This window comes from Chelonia mydas, chromosome 9 (assembly GCF_015237465.2).
Source record: "Chelonia mydas isolate rCheMyd1 chromosome 9, rCheMyd1.pri.v2, whole genome shotgun sequence".
NCBI classification, from domain to species: Eukaryota; Metazoa; Chordata; order Testudines; family Cheloniidae; genus Chelonia; species Chelonia mydas.
The window spans coordinates 17731935-17753225 of record NC_057855.1 but is presented as its reverse complement, the minus strand read 5'-3'; the positions used below and the strand labels follow the sequence as shown (position 1 = coordinate 17753225).

Here is a 21291-nt window from a genome sequence, read left to right as displayed (position 1 = left end):
GTACAGTGATTATGATTAAATCAATCCCATCAGGAGGCTCCTATAATTAGATTTCAGGCTTGACATCTGATACTGACATTTAGTGGTGTGTATACAAAAGACTAATTTCCTCTTTAAATCTTTTTAGTATTCTCTCACTAGTATGTGTAGTGACCCTGAGGCTGATAGGGTCCAGAGTGACCTAGACAAATTGGAGAACTGGGCCAAAAGAAATCTGATGAGGTTCAACAAGGACAAGTGCAGAGTCCTGCACTTAGGACGAAAGAATCCCATGCATTGCTACAGGCTGGGGACTGACTGGCTAAGCAGCAGTTCTGCAGAAAAGGGTCTGGGAATTACGGTGGATGAGAAGCTGGATATGACTCAGCAGTGTGCCCTTGTTGCCAAGACGGCTAATGGCATATTGGGCTGCATTAGTAGGAGCATTGCCAACAGATCGAGGGAAGTGATTATTCCCCTCTATTTGGCACTGGTGAGGCCACATCTGGAATATTGTGTCCAGTTTTGGGCCCCCACTACAGAAAGGACGTGGACAAATTGGAGAGAGTCCAGCGGAGGGCAACGAAAATGATCGGGGCTGGGGCACATGACTTACGAGGAGAGGCTGAGGGAACTGGGCTTATTGAGTCTGAAGAAAAGACGAGTGAGGGGGGATTTGATAGCAGCCTTCAACTACCTGAAGGGGGGTTCCAAAGAGGATGGAGCTCGGCTGTTCTCGGTAGTGGCAGATGACAGAACAAGGAGCAATGATCTCAGGTTGCAGTGGGGGAGGTCTAGGTTGGATATTAAGAAACACTATTTCTCTAGGAGGGTGGTGAAGCACTGGAATGGGTCACCAAGGGAAGTGGTGGAATCTCCATCCTTAGAGGTTTTTAAGGTCCGGCTTGACAAAGCCCTGGCTGGGATGATTTAGTTGGTGTTGGTCCTGCTTTGAGCAGGGGGTTGGACTAGATGACATCCTGAAGTCTCTTCCAACCCTAATCTTCTATGATTCTACATGTCAATCTCCTTGCACAGCTCTGCAGGTTTATTTTTGCCCTAGTCTTGCCCACAAGATTCCTATTGCCTTTTATGGGAGGTCAGGTCATGGAACAGTTGTAGGATCAAGTGATGTGATTTTTAACTGGATACTCCAGTTGCAGGAAACCTAAAGATTATATTTTAATTTTTTTTTCAATGTGACTAAGTCTCTGACTGCTTGGGCACAGTGAAAAGGCTTGGACCCAACTCACATTCACACTAAGGTCCTTTTACACCACTCTAGCTATATAAAATAGGCCTTAAATTGGATGAAAATGTAATTTACTACAGATTTATGGCCCTGTTACAGTGCTAGAGTAGCATAAAGAGGGAATGGTGAAAATTAGAATCCAGCCCATTATTTTTTAAAAAAACTGGTTATTCCAGTGGCTCACCAGTACTGCAATGTTTTCTGATTGTCTATCGGAAAATTTGTAAGGAGCAGCAGTGTAAAGTTCCTCACTCTACTCTGGTGATATACTTGGATCCATTTGCCGAAAAGACTATTGCTAGGAATGGGAGAGTCAGTGGCCGATTAGCCACTGAGCCAACAGGGCCCATGCCCAGGGTTCCCTGGCCAATTGGATGTCCCTGTGCCCCGAACCTGCTCCCTGGCAGGAGTGCTGGCCGGAACGGGGCAAGCCCCCCTTACCCTGACCCCGCTCCCCAGCAGGAGCGTGGGGGGAGAGGGGGGGAACAGAGGGACTTCAGGTGGAAGGGGTGGGGAGGGGCCCCCACTTGTTCTGGCCCAGGGCCCCATCAAACTGTAATCCGCCTCTGGGGAGAGTAGCTCATTTTCCGTACCCACTCGATTCTCAACTACTCTGTAAATACTTCCAATAAGGGTACCAGTTAGTTCTTTTATGGACACCAAATCATTTCACATACAACACTGAATAACTGCCAGAGAGGCAACTTAATACCTGTTGCTAATGACCTGGGTTGATTTCAACATATTTTAAGGAACTGGCAAAAGTTAAATACATACCATTTAATCTAAACAAAAAGTAGCAGAACTTCATAAGTGAGTGTTGAGCAATCCTATCTACTGCTTTGTAGAACAGCACTACAGGTAAAGCAGGAAACGGCCATTATTAGTTCAGTGTTGTAGAGCTGCAGAGCAGCATACAGGCATGCATGATTAGCATGCAACTCAAAATTCTAAAGAGGAAAAACAAAGTTGTTTCCATTGTTTTCTCAGTGTGAAAGCAATGTACTGACAGCTGCTTGGCTATTCAGTTGCATGCATACTGGGAGCTTAAATAGCTCAAACTACTTAAATGAACCACGGATAAATTAATCTGAGCTAAGGAGTCAGTAGTTAACTGGGAAAACTGCTTGCATGAAACAGAGGTATGTGATTAACGCATGAAGTATCAATGAGGTTTTCAGTGACACCTGGAGGGTTAGAGGTTTGTGGGGTTTTTTCCTGAGTTGTGATCAGTTTAATCCTTTCAGTAACTGCATAATTAATGCTCAAAAAGACATAGAAAAATTAATGGACTGCCATACATCAACGTAAGTAAGTATTACATCAATGGCCAAGGGAGAAGTGATGATTACTTCCCATCTTCCCAAAAGCTACTATGGGAAAAATGATACTTTTTTACTTTTTAAAACTAACTGACGTTCACCAAAGTGAATTGAGATCTGTTATGCTACCTGAGTTCCACATATACTCTACACTCTTTTTATTACCTCTTCTTCTCCCTCTTCTTGGTACTGTTCATCCACATTATCTTCTTGCTGGTCAGGATTTCCTGCCATCTGCAGAAACAGAAGGGAAACGCAGTTCTACCATGCATGTCTCTTAATTTTAGTAATACAGATGGTTAGAGCTACTTGCACTGCAACTAAAATATCCTATATTCCAGAATAATAGTGTAGCAAATTTGTAATTTGTTGAATATTATTAATATTAGACTGGTTACATCCTTTACACCAAGTCAAATTAAAAAAAAGACAGTGGACTGATTATAATGAAATCATTGTACAACAGAAATCAGACTACACACAGCATCCAGACAAAAAAGTACAGTCCCTGCCATACAAAGTTCACAGTCTAACGGCAAATACAATAGGCAGGATGCAATGGGAAGCAAAGAGGAAAAAACAGACCAGGCTGTTTATTGGGAAACCTTGCTTGTGCGAATCATGGAAGAAGTAAAATTCTTTATGAGGGATATGAGTGAAGACAGGGCAGTGGCTTGGGAGAACTATAATGGGAAGTTGTTCACGCAGGGAGCAGTGTACAAGGTGACATGGGGATGGTAGCAAAACAGGGCATTGAGCCTGGCAGTGGGGATGGAGGTGATGGGATTAGAGACAAGATCAAGATATCACCAGAAGCAGTTCTGTAATTTTACCTGCGTGTACTGTATACAGTATAAAAACTGCCCAATTAAAACAAAGGTCTGTGTCTTTGTATCAAAGTTTGAATGTTTGTTACTGTCCTTCCTCGTACAGCATCTTTAAAACAGCCATTCTTAACATAGCTGTAAATATGTGCACACAATTGCACATGTTCTACAGATGCTTCCTTTTATCTGCTCACCACTAAATGTTCCTCCATCTCAGGATTCTCCTGCTTCTGATTATTTTGTTTGTGCTGCTCATTCTCATCTGGCAGATTCTCTTCTCTCTCTTGTTCAGCTTCTTCAAACTCGTCCTCTCCCTGATTGTTAGGATCATCAGCTGGGTTCACATCTTCCACAGCTGCCTTCTGTAATTTTTAGAAGGGTGTATTGTATAAGTACATGAGTCTCAGCAATTCCATTTCACTTCAAAATCATTATAGTAATAGTTACCTCAGGGCTGATCCAGTGCCTGTTGAAGTCAATAGGAGTTTTTCCATTGCCTTCAGTGGGCATTGAATCAAAACCCCAGTGATTATGAAAACTGTCAGATTTACAGCACTGGAAATAAGTACGTCAGCCCTGAATAAGGATACAGCTGCGATGCGCACATCTGTCTACTAGAAATTAGACTGAGGCTACCAACTCACTTCACATAGGATACTGCAAGGCTTTTGGTTATTGATAATACAGCAAGTGATAACGCCTGATAAAAGTACAGCTCAGTCAGGACAACAGACAGGTCAGAATAGTTAAGGGTTAACTCTCATCAGGCCGGACTCCACACAGCTCACAAAAGTTCTTCTCCATGTTACCCTAGGCTACGATATATTGACCTGAGCCACATTTATATCAGTTACTTAAGGGAGAAAATGCCTGATATCTCCTCAACCTTTGCTATTCAATAAATGCTGTTTTTCCTTTATGCTGCTTATCCGATATTATCCCATAGATTTAATACTGCAGCTACCGAGGCACCAGTAACATCTTTGGGCTAATAAATATTCTTCTCTTCAAATATTTGCCACACAATCTAGTCTTCTAAATAAAAATGCATGTATGCAAGATCCTGTATATACCACAAAACTGAACAAAAAATATAATGAGGTATTTATGTAGAATTGGATTCTCCCCCCTCCAAGGTGGCATCCGCTGTGACGGACAGCTGATGAAATGCTCGTTTACTGCTTTTGTATCCGAGTGTTCCCAGTTTAAGTCCCAACAGCGTCAAAATCCTCATGCACGGTTAGACCAGAAGCACAGCTCTGGGGTGTACTGAAAGACAGAATGCCTTCAACAATGACGACCCTACTCATTTCTAACAAAACAAATAAAATTAAATAAAGAATTTAAATTGTGTCCAAGATCTTATTTCAACAGCCAGATTTGTCTTACCGCTGGCTCATCTGCCTGCTGGTTCTCTGTTTGATGCTCTGGTTCTTGCTGCTCATTTGCATTAATTTGATCTTCTACTTCTTCAGCTTCATCTTGGTGCCGATTGTCCCTTTCATACACTGACAAAATTAATTATTAGTATGAGTATTACAGCCGCTCCTGGAGTCCCCAGCTGAGAAAAAGGCCCCATTGTGGTAGGTGCTGTACATATGCATAGTAGTCCCTGCCCTGAAGAGCTTCTGATGTGATTTGCCCGAAGTTACACCAGAAATCTGTGGCAGAGCCAACAACTGAACCCAAATCTCCTGAGATCTAGTCTATTGCCTTCAGCATAAGGCCGTCCTTCTTCTCATTTGTATATAATCGTAACTGCACCCATCTTAGGCAATACAACCACCAAAAATCACCAATGAAACGTAGTCACTGATTTTAATTGTAAAGAAAATACAGTGCTCTCTTATTGGTATCCAAAGCAGCTATATTTATTTCTGAATGGATGAGACACTGAGGACACTTCAGATGTGGGGGGGGGGGGGGAGGGGGGGAAAGAGAATTCAGTCTCACCTCCATCTTCTTCGTGGATGCCTTGCCCCTCTTCTCCTTGTACAATATCATGGTCCATATTGTCATAATGAGCTTGTTGGCTAAAAAATTATATGCAAAAATACAGTTTCAGTTTCACAGAGACAGTTCTGGCTTGCTTTTTTAAAGGATTCCCAGATTTACTTTCCTGTTAGCTAAGTTTTTCCATTAGCATTTTTAAAAGGAAATTAACATTATGGAACAAGACAATTTTGTGTAGGATACCTTACTAGCCTTTGCATCTGTTTTCCTATCTATAGAAATGGTGGGTAGTACTGTACTGGCTTATTCATAGGGCTGTTATAAGGACACAAGTTAGTGTTGGTACAGTGCTTTGAAAATGTAGGGTGCTAAGAAATGAAATCAAAGAGTCTTGTATTGAAAAATCTGTTTAATAATGGCCCCAAAACAAAGAAGTCATACCCATGTACCTGAGCAATTTAGGCTTTGACCTGGCAAGGAGTTTGCTTATGTGGCACTACCTCTAGAATTGGGGATTTGGACAGTACTAATTCACTTCCTCGTAATAAGGCTTTTTTTTTTTTTAATGTTACTCATGTTAATATTTCCTTATTACTGTGTGTTTCAGAAAATATTTCTGTAACGATCATTATATAGGTTTGAGCTTCAAAAAATAAGTGAAGGCCACTAATGGCTTTGAAATTATCTCAGCAGGAGAGCAGAAATAGCATTAACTGAAGACAGGCACTAAATGGGAGACTGAAAGAGGTGAGGGGAGAGAAGATGATCTACATCAGTGGTTCTCAAAGCTGGTCCGCTGCTTGTTCAGGGAAAGCCCCTGGCGCGCCGGACCGGTTTGTTTACCTGCCGCGTCTGCAGGTTCGGCTGATCGCAGCTTCCACTGGCCACGGTTTGCCGCTCCAGGCCAATGGGGGCTGCGGGAAGCGGCGTGGGCCAAGGGACATGCTGGCTGCCCTTCCCGCAGCCCCCATTGGCCTGGAGCGGCAAACCGTGGCCAGTGGAAGCCGCGATCGGCCGAACCTGCGGACGCGGCAGGTAACCAAACTGGCCTGGCCCACCAGGGGCTTTCCCTGCACAAGCGGCGGACCAGCTTTGAGAACCACTGATCTACAGTACATAGACTGTAAGTTACATTTACAGGAGCCTGATGTACACTTATAGGTTCTTTATTTTAATAGTCCACAGAAATGTTTGAACATCAGGGATATGAATCAAACCATTTTTTTTTCTTTTTATAAAATTCAAAAAGTTAATGCTAAAAGTTCATCCTTAAACTCATGCTATTGGCTGCACAAAGCAAGTGGTATTAGCCCTTCACGTTCACAAGCATCAAGTTTTCATGAAATTATTTCAAGATATCTTCCATTTATGGGGTGCTTTTCATCCTAAAAGATCCTAACACATTTCAAAAACTGAAATTGTCTATGTACAGCACTGCTGACGTGCAGCCACCTCCGGGGTATGGAATAACAACCAGGTAGCACAAAGCAAGCCACATAACTTTACTGGGAAAATATGTATAAACGTTCACCACACTAGGCATGTACTCGGGGCAGCTAACCCCTCTTGCTGCTCCCACCTCAACAGCTATCCTCTAGTTTTAGTGCATTAGTTCAATGACAGCTAGCGGGGTATGTCTCCTGGAGGTGCAATTTACACCAAAGTGCAGACATACTCCATGAAACCCAGAGTGCAGACCACAGCACACATGTAAGAGAAGTTGTTAACCTTAGCTGGTTTTTGTACTGCTCTTCTCCTCGTTCAGCCTGTCTCCGTAGTGCAAGCTCTTTTTCTTGAAGCTGCTGCTGCCGTAATAACTGCCCTTTCAGCCTCTGCTGGTGTAGAGATTCCTGATGTTCCCTTAGCTGTTTGGCTTCTTCAGCTCTTCGGGCAGCCAGATGCTGCTGTTCCAACTGTTCTTCATAGGCCAGTTTGTATCTTTTTGTTACTCTCTGTGTCAAGCAATGAAAGAAAGAAACATGTTTGAATATATACACTTCTGAACCTGCCTTCTTGGGTACCTATTTCTCATCCCTATCGGAATGATTTTCCTGGTAGAACCCATATTACTAGCAATGGACATGCTAAAACCACTGATGCCAGAAAAAGAGAGGTTGGGAGGAGGGGGCAGAATTATGCAGGCAATGGACGAGATGGAGAACAACGTATAAATAGCTGTTTTGTGATCATAAAGTCAAACTTCACTCTTGAAGCTTTCATCACCTTACTTAAAGCTACATATTAAATGTTCTCATTATAATCACAGCTGCTTTTTGTTTTTTTTTTAAAGGGGAATGAGAATACCTGAGTTTGTGATATAAAGTTTTTCGCACGAGAAATTTGATACTGCCACAGTACTAAGATCCAATCTTGACAGGCACTTGACATATTTTAGCAACTTAAAAAAATACTGCTACTGTTGGCCGTCTGAGGCTGTCTGGAGGTAGGGTTGATCATGTGGGCAGAGTGCAAGTGAAAGAATCAAAGGTTGGTGATAAATGCAGTTTATCCTATGGCTATCGCCAATACATGCCAGCATATAGTACATGTCCTCCAACCCACACTCCAAATACATCCTGTGTAATATCTGAACTAAATGCGAACTGTGCTGAACTACTCAAGCACAGCTGGGTAAACGACACAGCTTGAACGCATCACCAAATTGTCTTTTCTTTTTTCCCCCGTATATTACTAAACCATGATAGCCATGGAAGAATATCGAGATTACTGACAAAATTATAGACCCTGACAGCTTGACTAGGTCTTAAATGAGAGACGAAACATTGTTTGCAACCAGGCACAATAGAGGCAGGTATTGCACAATCTTCTGCCATTGCAGCCAAATTATTGCCTCATAGCCTACTACGATTCCAGTCCAGAGCACCTCAGCCAAAGTTTGTCCATCGTGCTTGAATTCTATGCTTGTTTTGTTAGATCGATAAATGCATACGGGGACTAGGATGAGACCAACAAGTTAATTTTTGTGCTTGAGACCTGACCCAGAATGCATTTCCAGGTCTTACTGTTTCTGTTTAAAGCTCAACAGAATATGCCTTGCCCTTACTATACATTAAATTCCCTTTACTCCTCTAGGCCTGTATATCTTACAACTAAAATGCTTTGTGAAAATATTAGCAAACACTTTGAATGAAGAGTGTTTACTGAAGTTATACCAATACCTGAAAGGGAAATGTAACTGCATTTGCTATCACAGGATGACACTTCAAATCTAATATTGTAAAGAAAGTCCCCCCCCCCCCCCCAAAAACTCAAACACAAACCTTCCCCTCCCACAACCCCCAAGCTTTAGACTGGACTCAATGTGGCTTCCCTTTTGCACCTGCAGTTATTTGCAAGTGGAATTAATGTCACTTAGAAATTAACCCCCAAATTCAGAAAGCTCTTAATCGTGTGCTTAACTTTAAGCATATGCTTAGAGTCCCAGGCATTTAAGTGCTGTGTTTTAAATGTTGCCTTACTCCTCAACTGCTTGCAAATCCAAATGATACTAATTACAGCTGCAACTAATTACAGGTGCAAAGCAGGGCCTGCAGTTGACAGGTGCCAGAAAGGGTGGCCGTTGTTGAGAAGAGAATCTTGCACCTCTGAGTGAATGCGTTCACCCAGCATGTTGGCTGCTTCTTCTTTATGTTCCCGTTCTTTCCAGTCATGTTCTTCTGGTGCTTGATCCTGTTCTTCCACCAAGTGCTCAGGTTGCCCTGCCTGCTCCATTTCCTCCTCCTCAAGTTCTTTTCTGTGCTCCTCTTCAACTTGGTCCATGTGTTGCTCTTCATCTTCTCCTGCTTCTTGTTGCTGCTGAATATTCAGTTCTTTGTGAGGGTGACCCTCATTTGCTTTTCTGCTCAGTAAAGTTTCATCTTCATCTTCTCTTCTCTTGGAATTTATTTCTTCCCTTTCCTGTGGCTTCTCCTCATTCTGGGGTACCTGTGTAAAATGATATATTAATTCCATGATATTTCAGAGATGTCTCTACTTCTAGAGTCAATGACACTATAAAACATTTGCATGACTTCCATAAAGGCTTAATATTTTATAATGTTCATAAAAGAAACTGTCCACCTGTTTATTATGATCAGTGATTAGGTCTTATAATCACTCAAGGCCTCTTTCATGTAGGCTTCAATGTGATCTGAAGTAGCAGCTAGACATCTATCTACCTATTTGTAGGTGTAAACAGAGTCATCTTTATTAATATGTGCATCCACATTAATTGTTGGCACAAGAGGATACAATTTATTTAGGGCACAAAATTGTGCCTGCAAAAAGTAGAAGTTGCTGAATATCTGATTCATAATTTATACTCTTCTCAGATTTGGTTATGTTCTAGAAAATGCTAAGGGTGAGATTTCCAGCCTTACTAAGGATGATCAGCACATTATTCTAAAAGTGGAGTCTTATTAAAGTGAGTGATAACTTGTGGAGTAAAATATTACTCCACATGAGTAAAGGCGGCATAAATCAACTGTGTTCTACAATAAAAATTAAGGACCAGATTCTGATGCACTTACTCGTGCTGAGTAGAATTTTACTCAATAACCAGAACCGATGGGCCTACTTCTGAAGTAAGGTACTACTCAATGTGAGCCTGGGTATCAGAATCTATTCCTTGGATCTATGCAACTAAAAAATGACAATGACATGAAATAACTCAACCCACTTTTAATCTAAAATGAAGCCCAAAATATTTATCTTCCAGTTTAAAAAAAAGGGTTTTATTTTAGGCTTGGCAGAATTCAATTTTTATTTTTTATCATGTCAATGGATAATATTGATGTTTATTTTAAAGCATTTTTTCAATTTTTATCAGTATTTATTAAATTTTCACATTTGCACAAAATGTGGGGGTTCACAAAATTTTTTAATGACAGTAGATGCTGAGGTTCAAGAAGTTAAAGCTGGGGAACAGTTAAAACACAAATTGTTAACATCATACGTCAAAATATGTCAAAAGTAAATATGTTTAAATGAAAGTCTAACAAGTTCTCAAGCAACATTTTTCTTTGGCTATCTGTAAATTTTGATTTTCTGCTATTGAAATATTTTTTCATCAGTTTGTGTATGTACAATGAAATCAACATTTACTGATACTTAAATCTAATTCCTCTGAGCCTATTTGTTATGATTCAGAAATATTTATTCTCAGCTTGCAGAGACACATGTAAAACAAGAGCTCATCCCTGGATTTTACATGTAAACCTGCCCTTTTTTTTTTTTTTTTGCATGCAGCTAAGAATGTTTGAACTGTAAAATATTGAAAAGATACATTCAGATTTCTTCAGAATGTGTGTTTCAACCAAAACAATCTGGCAAATTCAACACTAAATTGAATCTGCATTTTTCATCCAAAAAAGACTTTTTTGTTCAAAAAATGTCATCAAGCCCTTGTTGAAAATCATCACGGAAAAAAATTGCTGCAGCAGTCAGTGATTTTCACCTCTTTTTGCTCGTCAGCTGCATTTTTCTCATGTGCTGGGAGGTCACTATTTGGAGATGTTGCTCCCGCCACTGCAGCTTCCTGTGGAACGTTTGGCTGCTCTAACTTTTCAGGTTGTCGAAAACTTGGCATTTTGTTGAGTGTGTCCTTCAGTTGTTTATATTCTTCTACCTGGGACTAAAATTGAAATATACCCATTGTACTACGCCAGACAAGAATTATTATTAAAATACACACTCACTCTGGAGTGAGTTTGTTGGCAAAATAGTACATAGAATCTCTCAACGTGCAAATCAGATCAGACATCAAGATTCTAAGACTGGTTGCTTCCATGCATTAGATAGCCGTGATTTAATACATATTCCTCAGTCACAGTGAACATGCAAATACAAAACACGCAGGAAAATTCATACAGTACAGAGATGGCGATTAGTTTTTCATGCCAGGCATAGGAAGAGCTGAAGGGAATGATTAAATTTTCTTTGCACCCTTTAAAATGAAAGAAACAGAGTGCCATGGATTGTTTCTCATCTGGTCAGTAGCAAGAGATGAAATTCTTTTTAGAAACAGTAATCAAGTTTAAAAAACAAACAGACACAAGTGATTAAAAATTCTCAGCTATCTTCAACCTTTAGAGAATTGTTACCAATAGATAAGAGTCAAGAGAAAATATTATGGGAGAAAAAAAAATCAAGCAAGCTGGAGCAACTTTAATGGAACACAACAAATAAAGTGACAACACTCCCACTGGTGGAAGGGAGTGAGTGGGAAGGGAAAAGATAAACTTAGAGCTGTTAAATATCCCTTCACACCCCAAAGTAAGATGTCAGGGATCCACTTCTTTGCAACTGCATTGATGTTTTTCAGACCAACGGAAGATCTATTCATTTTCAGCAAGCTACCCATGCTGGACGTTCAGGCAGGATTGGGAAACTTTTCACAAGCCACTCGCCATAAAGCAGGTGTACAAGAAAAACCATTCAACTCAGAAAGCAGGATATTTTCAGAAGGGGCATCTTTCATAACCAATTACATCTATCAGATACACGAAAGGTAGTGCCTAGCACTGCGGCTTACCATTTACATATAACCCCTCCACCTTCTCCTGTTCTACTTCCCCTCTCCTTGTTTTAAGGTTTATAACTCTGTGGGAAAACATTTAACACTATTTGGAGCTAAAACTTGCCACACAATCACTCAGCTTTAAACAACACTTAAAAATCGCTCAAAGCATTCTTTATTGTTTGAGGGGAAAGAGTGGGTTCTAAAGGCATCAGATTCTCTGTTACTTTTGTGAGGAACTATTGATTTGGGAATAAATAAAATGAAATGCTTCAAGTTATTATTTTGGTAAAAACTCCAATTTTTCTTTGGTGATTAAAAAAAAAATCCAAATGAAGGTATAGCAATTGGCTACAGTACACACCCAGTGATTGTATAGGTCCCTTTATGTATTCGATGTAATATCATAACAATCAATAGTACAGCAGACAGATATGATGCATCATATATCAATGTATAATATTGATACAAAACAAAATCCACAGTGCTACAGATTGACATGATGCAGTATATGATAATAGCTCCGAAGTTAGACGCACCTCAAAGCATCTTCAAAACACTATGGCATCGATTAAAATGGTCAGGCCTAAAAGCAAAGCAGAATGTGAAGTAATTACAAGTCTGGCTTTTCTGGCGGGAGATCTTGCTTTCTCTGTGTCCCCCTCCCCTGCTTGCTTCATTGGAGTCTCTGACTATACATTTTACAGAAAAGATTAAAGACAATATTAACTACAGTCCCTAGATAAAACTGGAATAAGGGTCTTAAACATAAAAGGTTATCCTTGAATCTAAATTTTCTTTCCCCTTACCGGCCATATAGAGAGATTACTATATACAGGATATTCTTAACAGTGTTCTCAGTTCCTCCAGTTCAGGACTCAAAGGTTGATGCTATACTCCACCCCACTATACAAATCACTCCATGCTAAAAGTTGTTATCTGAGATCTTGGCCTAAAGAGAATTAATATTGGTGTGAAAATAGAGTTTATAATATATATTAACTTTTCTAGCTCTTTGAGCTATAGAAATCCAGGTAAGTGGTGGTACTTTAAAGATTCAGGTCAAAATATCAATGTAGTGTTGACTGCTGACATTATCCATCCTTTTAAATATCTACCATATGTCCAGCAATAATGGGGTGCCTTTTTGAGTGGTTTGTCTGAGTAGTACTGCTGTGAATCCTTTCTTCAGCAGGTCTGCAAGAAAAACTATGCAAACTGTGTTAAGTATCGCCTGTTGATTTCAGAGAATTCACAAGATGTATGAGTACTCTGTTTAATAAGATGAATGTAACATTATGTACGTGGACAGATAAAGTCTAAAAAAAAAGCAAGTGTAGGTTTTGTGTTTAAGGGGACGAACCAAAGCCCAGCGAAAATCAATGAAAAGTTTCCCATTGGCTTCAGTAGACTTTGGCTAAGGCCCTAGGTGGGATTACAGGAGACCTATTTTTGAAGAGTTTAGCAAACAGACGCCCTGGATTTTAGCCGATAGTGGAAGAAAGATTATTGCCTGCTACTTTGAAAAGTTGGCTTCCAGCACATATTGCTATCTGAAATGACATGTCTTTACTTTTTTCAGTCCATGAAATACAATTATTGAAGAACATCAAAACACTGGCCTATTAGTACATAACCTACCTACAACAGCAAACAAAATTTAGGAAGGAACATACAATCCTATAGCTCCCACTCATGATTCCAAAGATTTTGATAAGTGTTTTTTTTTACTTACACTAGATTCCTGTTTTCCTTCCTGATCCATTCTCTTACCATACTAACTTAAAGGTAGGCACTACCATCCTAGCTTCCCCCAGAACTTTTCTTTTCATCATTATCCTCCTTGATCTTTTGGTAATAGTTTCCCAAGATAAGCAGACAACCTATACCTCACTATTGGGACATGTGGCTACTACTGGAATAGCTGGCTGGCTGTGTATATAGAATTTTTTTAAAGCTTGTTAATGCTCCTCCTTTTTAGTGTCTCCAAAGCCCATGTGGTGTTCTATGTTCCTCCATGCATACTCTGTCTCTACTGAACCAGCTAGTCATTTACATTCCACCTGCTTTGTTATGCTAGAACATACACAAAGCTAGACCTCATCGGCTTAAGTGAACCAGTTCTTTAAATGTGATGTGTTCCTCAAGTGTTGGAGCCTTGACACCTTGAGTTAACCAGAGTTCTATAGGAGAAAGAGAAAGAAAGGAAAGCCTTCTGCAGTCTATCAAACTTGAAAAGCTATCACTCTTATCAGTAATGCATATGCTCAGTTGGACCCATAATGGAGCTGCCAAAGACCAAAAAAATTATTTAATTTGCTATAATTTTCAAATTTAGCAGCAGCATTTTAGAGCAGCAGCACTTCAAGGCATGCATTTTTCCCTGAGTGTGTAGCAAGGTGTTAACTGCAAATTCCCATGCAAAAAGCTGCATGCATAAGATTATAGTCAGCTGAGATAAGATAAAAAAGATCCAGGAAGATTAAACAGATCTCATAAAAAGGAGAGCTGATATTTCTGTTTTCCTTTCTGACCTGTGCAGCAGCTAGTGCACTCTTGTGGTCTTCCAACGTCACTACAAGCTGGTCATGTTGGGAGAGTAAATTCTTATGCTGTTGCTACATAAAAAAGAAGAATGTTACATGTTTCATATTGTTTGTTCTGGGTTGCACCAGCTTAAACTTCAATTGAAATATATCCCCACAGATCTTTCAAATTTAAAAATCCTAACTGGGAATAACACACACTTTGATTTTTTTAATGTGTGTTTAATGTGGAGTTCCATATCAGAGTGGTAGCAGCAAACACCAAATTTAAAGCCAGAGTTTTGTAACCACAGTTGAAAGTTGGAGCAGATGTGGAGAGATAGGACCTGAAATGGAATGCACATCAATATTAACATTATTTACCAAAAGACATATGGCAGTTTATGAAGAAACCTTTCCTTTTGCAAATAAAACAAAACAGTCTTATAGACAGGACCATGTTGGATCATGCTCGGTATGGGCCGAGGGATGTACTGGCCACCACTTCCAGCAGCTCCCATTGGCCTGGAGCAGCAAACCGTGGCCAGTGGGAGCTGCGATTGGCCGAATCTACAGATGCGGCAGGTAAACAAACCGGCCCGGCAGGGGCTTTCCCTGCACAAGTGGCGGAACAAGTTTGGGAACCACTGAGCTAAAGAATAGATGGCGAGAGATAACTAATATATTTTAGTCATTTTTTTCAGAAAAGTTAAACATTTCCCTCATAACCTACCTCCAAGTTGCTGAAATAATGGCAAAGAATTTCACATACACTAGGAGGAGGTTCTATTTCTAGGGAACAGAAACCAACCTTGACATCTTGTAGCTGGGTATGAATATCTTGGTGTGCTTTTCTCAGGTGTCTATTCTCCTCACGCAAATTATACAGAGATTCTATTAAAAACAAAACAGAATGCAAAGACTGAACTCAATCAGATTTATGCTATCGTAATTTTAATACCACAAGTTTTAAAGTATTTGCTCTTAAATACCATGAAAGCCTAATTCAAGGTGATGTACAAAGAAAGGATTATTATATAAATTGCATAAAATGCCACATAACTGCAGTAGTAAAATACATGAGATCAGTGCACAGAAATCCAAGGAGCTTGTGCTGACATTAATGTGTTGCTCTGACCCCTATACAAAAACACAACCTTAAATTTTCAAGGCCAAGTTCATTAATGCTGAGTGAGCATGAACGATGACCTCTTATGCTTGGTGTGCGTGAGTGTGCATGTACACGCATGCCCAACCCCATTCTCGGTCACACACACCGGTACTGATTTCTGTTTAAAAAGCAGTGGCAGGTGAAGAGTTTTAAGCTGTGTGGTATGACTGAGTATGGCTGCATATACCCTTTAGCTTGGAGAGTTCCTGCTCTTTCTCTTCCTGTATTTGTACATATTTCTGCTTGTGATCGCTGAATGTTCTTCTAAAGTCTTCTCCTTGTTTTCGGTGTTCCTCCTCGAGGTCTGCATGCTGTTTTTTTAATTCTTCATGTTGACTCTGCAAATGCCAAATTGAACACTGAAAGGAGTTCTGCACCTGCATATCTGGCTATTATCATCTTTGGCAATTTGTTAATTAAATCCAGATGAATAGAAAGCATTCATAACAAGAAGTTTATTATTCAAAGCCTGTACACTACAGTTCCTACTCAACACAAAATTGCCTCTGTGTCTCTGTAGCTCCCTGTTCCAGGGACTTACCATCCCCCTTGGCAGCTGTTATATCCCTCTGAGAGTTGCTGAATACACTTTCTCAGAGGCAGACACTCTCCATTAATAATCTGGATCCACAGCAATATTAGAAGTCAATATTGTCAATGACTTGTCTGCTGTTTCTACAGCCAATATGGAATATTACCTCTATTGGATATGGAATATTACCTCTATTGGAAACATCAGAAAATTCTTTACAGCATGCTCCCAAAGGTTTATTCACATACATTATCCAGCTCCTCTGAGGTCAATGGCAAAAGTACCATTGACTTCAGTGGTGCTGGACTGGCTAACAGTTTCCATACAAAAGACTTGCAATAGCAGAGATATCACTGTAAATCCAAGGGAACCCTTTAATCTATAATGGTGAATAAAGTTTCTCATAAGTATGCATCAAGAGTAACCAGGAAACCCACTGGAGCTGGAAAGACTTCAAAAATGCTGGAAGGATTTAGGAGCACAACTCCCATGATTATCAATGGGACCGTGTTCCTAAATCCTGTAGGTACTTCTGAAAATTTCTCTCAAGGACAGGATTTTCAAAAACACTAATACGCTGTCCTTACGGATGTTAGGGTGAGTTTAACTGTTGATTTCAATGGAGCAGAGTTAGGTCAACGTGGAGCACTTTTTGAAAAATCCCACCCTAAAGGCATGAGTCTATGACACTGACTCTAGTTCTTTTGCTGTAGTAACCTTAAAGGCTCATGTCATGAAGTACAAGTTTAAAACTAACCTGCATTGTGTGTTCATTCTTTTTCAAGTAAGAACTTTAAAAAACCACGCAGTGTTGGCTAGCTATTGAAATTGCAATCCTACAAATAAACCCACTTTCACTGGCTAAACACGCCATTTAATTTTTTTAAGCTTCTCTTTTTCGTTACCTTCCAGGAATCTTTTGCTATGCATATAGCTGCATCTAAGATGAAAAATTACTAAACACCAGAAGACTATAATTATTAAATTACAAGATATTTGTCTAATAAAATATACTGAAACAGAGCTAGCTGCCATTTAAGAAGGGCTATTAATTGTGTACACAAAGTTACTTGCCACTGCATATTTTAATGTACATGTTCCCCACTACATATTATATTTGCAACAAGCATAACTGAATAACGCACAAAATTCCACCTTTTTCAATGCATCTGTGCATAATATCTGCATTGAAGTCATTCTATTTGACGCAAAACAATGGCAAAAGGAGTAATTATTTGATTGCCGCATCCCAACTATACAAATTCTTGAAACTATTTCCAGAATGTATGTCAAAGTATTTATTACTTTTGATATTGAGTACAATTTCTAATATGCAAAATCTTTTCAATTTTACCTAGTGGTATGCATGTCAATGTCCTCCTCAAATAATTACGTAACTCACCAGAAAACACAGCTATTCAATACATGATGCAACCAGTTTATTCTTAAAGTACATTCATGAAAGGAAAATATCTTTTTGAAACAATACACTGACTCTTAGAGATGGGTCAAGAAAAATTAGTATGTTTATATCCCATATTGCTACCCCCCAAAAGAGAATCTTGCTGGTACCTACCTTCAACATTTGGTGTTGTACATTCAGTGTGCTATATCTGCTATTTGAATCTTGCTGAGAAATGAAAATATTAACGTTAATTAGGGACAGCAGAGTCTCATATCCAGATGCACTTTCATGTTCCTATTCTTTGTAAAGGATATTATATAGAAGCTGTAAACTAGCAATTATAATTCAGCATGGAGCCTACCTGACCTGGTCTCTCTTTGGTTCTGAAATATATCAGGGATAGCAATTCTGCAATAGGTGCAGTAGTAATGTATTTTTAATTACACTACTATTCCTCCCGCTCTTTCCTTCCCACTTTAGACCCAAAATAAACAGCAATATGCTTTCATTTATTATCATTACAAAGAGCTCTTTACAGACCTCAAATATATTTCCAGTGACAGTCTCAGCTTTCCTCCTGGCAGCTATTGCACAAACCAAACTTTCTTGGGCATTTTAACTTACCAATCAAAAAACCACTGGTTACAAGACTCTGGCTCTGTCCAATGAGAAAAGGACAGCAGCAACAGGATTTATGATACCTTCTTATCTCTATTTCTCTCCCTACTCAGTTTTCTCCAGTCAAGATTGGCTGATAGGAGACAGCTATTATAAAAGAGTACCATTAACTTCAGCTACTATAGTATAAGCGGAGGAGTGTTTTTCCAAAGTAATTCCCTAGAAAGAAACTCCCTGTCTTACTAGAACTCACATCTTTTGGATCTTTCTAACAGGGTGCATTTAACATACGTAACAAAAGTGGAATAAGTCAAGGCTATTTCAATAGGGTTTTGTAAGTCTCTTATCTTTTTGAATGGTTTTAATTACATACCCTGTCCTTTCCTTTGTAAATAGAGTAGTGTCATTATTTTTTGGTACCAATTCTTTAACATTCTTTTTTTTTTTTTTTTTTTTTACTTACCCTTCCTTTATTTAGTGTTTCTTGTGCTTCCAATTTATAAACAAGAAAGTCTAGGAAATAATAATAATAAAAAAGGAGACTATTAAAGAAATATTTCACTGACAAAAAAGCTTGGGGGCCAAAGTCTGTAGGTACTCTGTGTGTGGAATTCCCATTTACAAGAAGGTATTTTGAATACAAAGTAGCTACAAAGTTGGGGAATGTTGCATTTACAGCTTTCCTGAGGAACTATAAAAACTAAGGAAATACTTTGAATTTTAAATCTGATTGTCAAAGTATTTGCATATAAAACAGTTTATACCAGTACTGTACAACGTATGCCAAGGCAAGCCTGGGACTACTGTGGGAAACAAAATGTGTTTCAGAAGTCTTATGTACTAGATTTAAAGGCCCAATAGAGCTATTAAAAGGAAAGGGGAAGTTAAATTGTGCATTTTCTTATGAGAAGACTACACTTGAAAATCCTGTTCAGCCACAACAACACAGGAACGTCAAACAGCAAAAAACACAAAAACATTTCCCACCCCCTTTTCATTGTGAGTTCCTTTGTACTCTTCTTTATTTTCTAACTCTGAAAAAGATGACCTGCCCTTTACAAAACTAATGATTTATTGTCCACTAGATGGCACCACAAAACCATCTAGGATTTTAGGGCAAGAAAACCCCAAACAGCTTTTAATGCTTTTTAATCTTTTGTATCAAACAAGTTACTTTAACTGAAGGGCCATGAATCGCCTAGCTAGCAGGAACTATTTTTAGGAAGAGTTCAGGGTGGACTTTCATGACCTCATGCCTTAAAATTTCAACCAAGGAATTTACACCATGAAAAATAAGTTAGAAAAATTAACAAAAGTATTGTACTCTTAAAACTTTTGCAGAGGGTGTCTTTTTAAAAAGAAGAACATGTATTATTTGCATAATCAAACACAGCATATGTCCAGTACTGTGTTATTCAAGGACATTTAACTAAGATCCAGATTCACAAATCATCTCTATTCAGGACAGGCGTTTTAAGCATGTACAGGTTTCAGAGTAACAGCCGTGTTAGTTTGTATTCGCAAAAAGAAAAGGAATACCTGTGGCACCTTAGAGACTAACCAATTTATTTGAGCATGAGCTTCCGTGAGCTACAGCTCACTTCATCGGATACATACTGTGGAAACTGCAGAAGACATTATATACACAGCGACCATGAAACAATACCTCCTCCCACCCCACTCTCCTGCTGGTAATAGCTTATCTAAAGTGATCATCAAGTTGGGCCATTTCCAGCACAAATCCAGGTTTTCTCACCCTCCGCCCCCTCACACACTTTGGATAGGCTATTACCAGCAGGAGAGTGAGTTTGTGTGTGTGGTTTTTGGAGGGGGTTGAGGGGGTGAGAGAACCTGGATTTGTGCAGGAAATGGCCCACCTTGATCATCATACACATTGTGAAGAGAGTGGTCACTTTGGATGGGCTATTACCAGCAGGAGAGTGAGTTTGTGTGTGAGGGGGCGGAGGGTGAGAAAACCTGGATTTGTGCTGGAAATGGCCCAACTTGATGATCACTTTAGATAAGCTATTACCAGCAGGAGAGTGGGATGGGAGGAGGTATTGTTTCATGGTCGCTGTGTATATAATGTCTTCTGCAGTTTCCACAGTATGTATCCGATGAAGTGAGCTGTAGCTCACGGAAGCTCATGCTCAAATAAATTGGTTAGTCTCTAAGGTGCCACAGGTATTCCTTTTCTTTAAGTATGTACTTAACTTTAAACACACAAGTTTCTGAATCGGGGCCTGAGTACTTTATGGCATGCATGAAATGGAGGGTTTTTTTTGTTTTTGTTTTTAAATATCCAATAAAAGGACTTGTGCACATATTTATATCATAGAAATTCAATATGCTGTGTCTAGCAACCTGTCTATAGCAGTGGACCTACCAGTGAATTACAGGGATCCATAATTTATAAAATTAACATATATAACTGAGAAAAATGAAAAACAAGAGTTTACCTTCTTTTGCTTTCTTATGTTCAAGCCTTTCCTTCTGTAAAGACTTTTCTAATCTTGACCTGTGCTCATAGACAACTGAAAAGAGAAAGATTTGAACATAGTAATTCACTTTACAGATAATAGAAAGGGGAACAATACATAACAAATAGTATTGGTGCAGAATGCACAAGGACAATCCAAAGTCAATTACACCAACTGAGAATCTGGTCCTTAAACTTTAGTCCTAGCCATTTAATCTTTTATTTATTACTCAAATTCTGTTTGTGCTATATCTCTTTCTATCTGTGGCAAGCGAGTTATACACTCGATTTGTTTATGGGGACGGTCAATGCTGGTAGGCCAAAAATTAGACCTACCAGTTTATCTTTATTTCTTTGGTATGCATGTGTGAATTTTACTATCTTTCCAATCTCTTCGGCCTTGCTTGTGAAAAAGACAACGAAATAAATCCTGCTTAGATTCCTCAAGACCAGAATTCTTGCAGCACTCCACTTGCTCACAAGAATGGAATAGGCAGGTAAAGTAGTAGGGCAGATGAGAAAGGCAGAATAGTGCAGTGGTTGGCGGGTTAGCCTTGAAGTTGGGAGACTTGGGTTCAGTTCTCTGCTCTGCCAAGACGTATTGTATGACCTTGGGAAAGTCACTTAGTTGCTCTGTGTCTCAGTTTCCCATCTGTAAAATTAGAATAATAGTTCTTCCATACCTCAGTAAGGATAACTACATTGAAGACT

At 39.4% G+C, this 21291-nt stretch overlaps 1 protein-coding gene across 4 annotated transcripts in view; it reads right to left on the bottom strand.

Moving 5' to 3' along the window:
* Nucleotides 1–21291, bottom strand: part of GOLIM4 (golgi integral membrane protein 4) — a 62139-nt gene that overhangs the window by 4803 nt on the left and 36045 nt on the right. For 2 of the 4 annotated variants that reach the window (XM_043522133.1, XM_037908641.2), the window contains 13 exons: nucleotides 20561–20635; nucleotides 18565–18614; nucleotides 17655–17708; nucleotides 15734–15884; nucleotides 15187–15269; nucleotides 14385–14468; nucleotides 10789–10965; nucleotides 8937–9278; nucleotides 7062–7285; nucleotides 5334–5413; nucleotides 4770–4888; nucleotides 3575–3742; nucleotides 2719–2787 (listed from right to left, as the gene is read on the bottom strand). In XM_043522133.1, coding sequence (XP_043378068.1) covers nucleotides 2719–2787; nucleotides 3575–3742; nucleotides 4770–4888; nucleotides 5334–5413; nucleotides 7062–7285; nucleotides 8937–9278; nucleotides 10789–10965; nucleotides 14385–14468; nucleotides 15187–15269; nucleotides 15734–15884; nucleotides 17655–17708; nucleotides 18565–18614; nucleotides 20561–20635 — 1676 coding nt within the window. The remainder of the gene's footprint in view (nucleotides 1–2718; nucleotides 2788–3574; nucleotides 3743–4769; nucleotides 4889–5333; nucleotides 5414–7061; nucleotides 7286–8936; nucleotides 9279–10788; nucleotides 10966–14384; nucleotides 14469–15186; nucleotides 15270–15733; nucleotides 15885–17654; nucleotides 17709–18564; nucleotides 18615–20560; nucleotides 20636–21291) is intronic. The other 2 variants (XM_043522134.1, XM_037908642.2) reach the window with 1 other exon arrangement.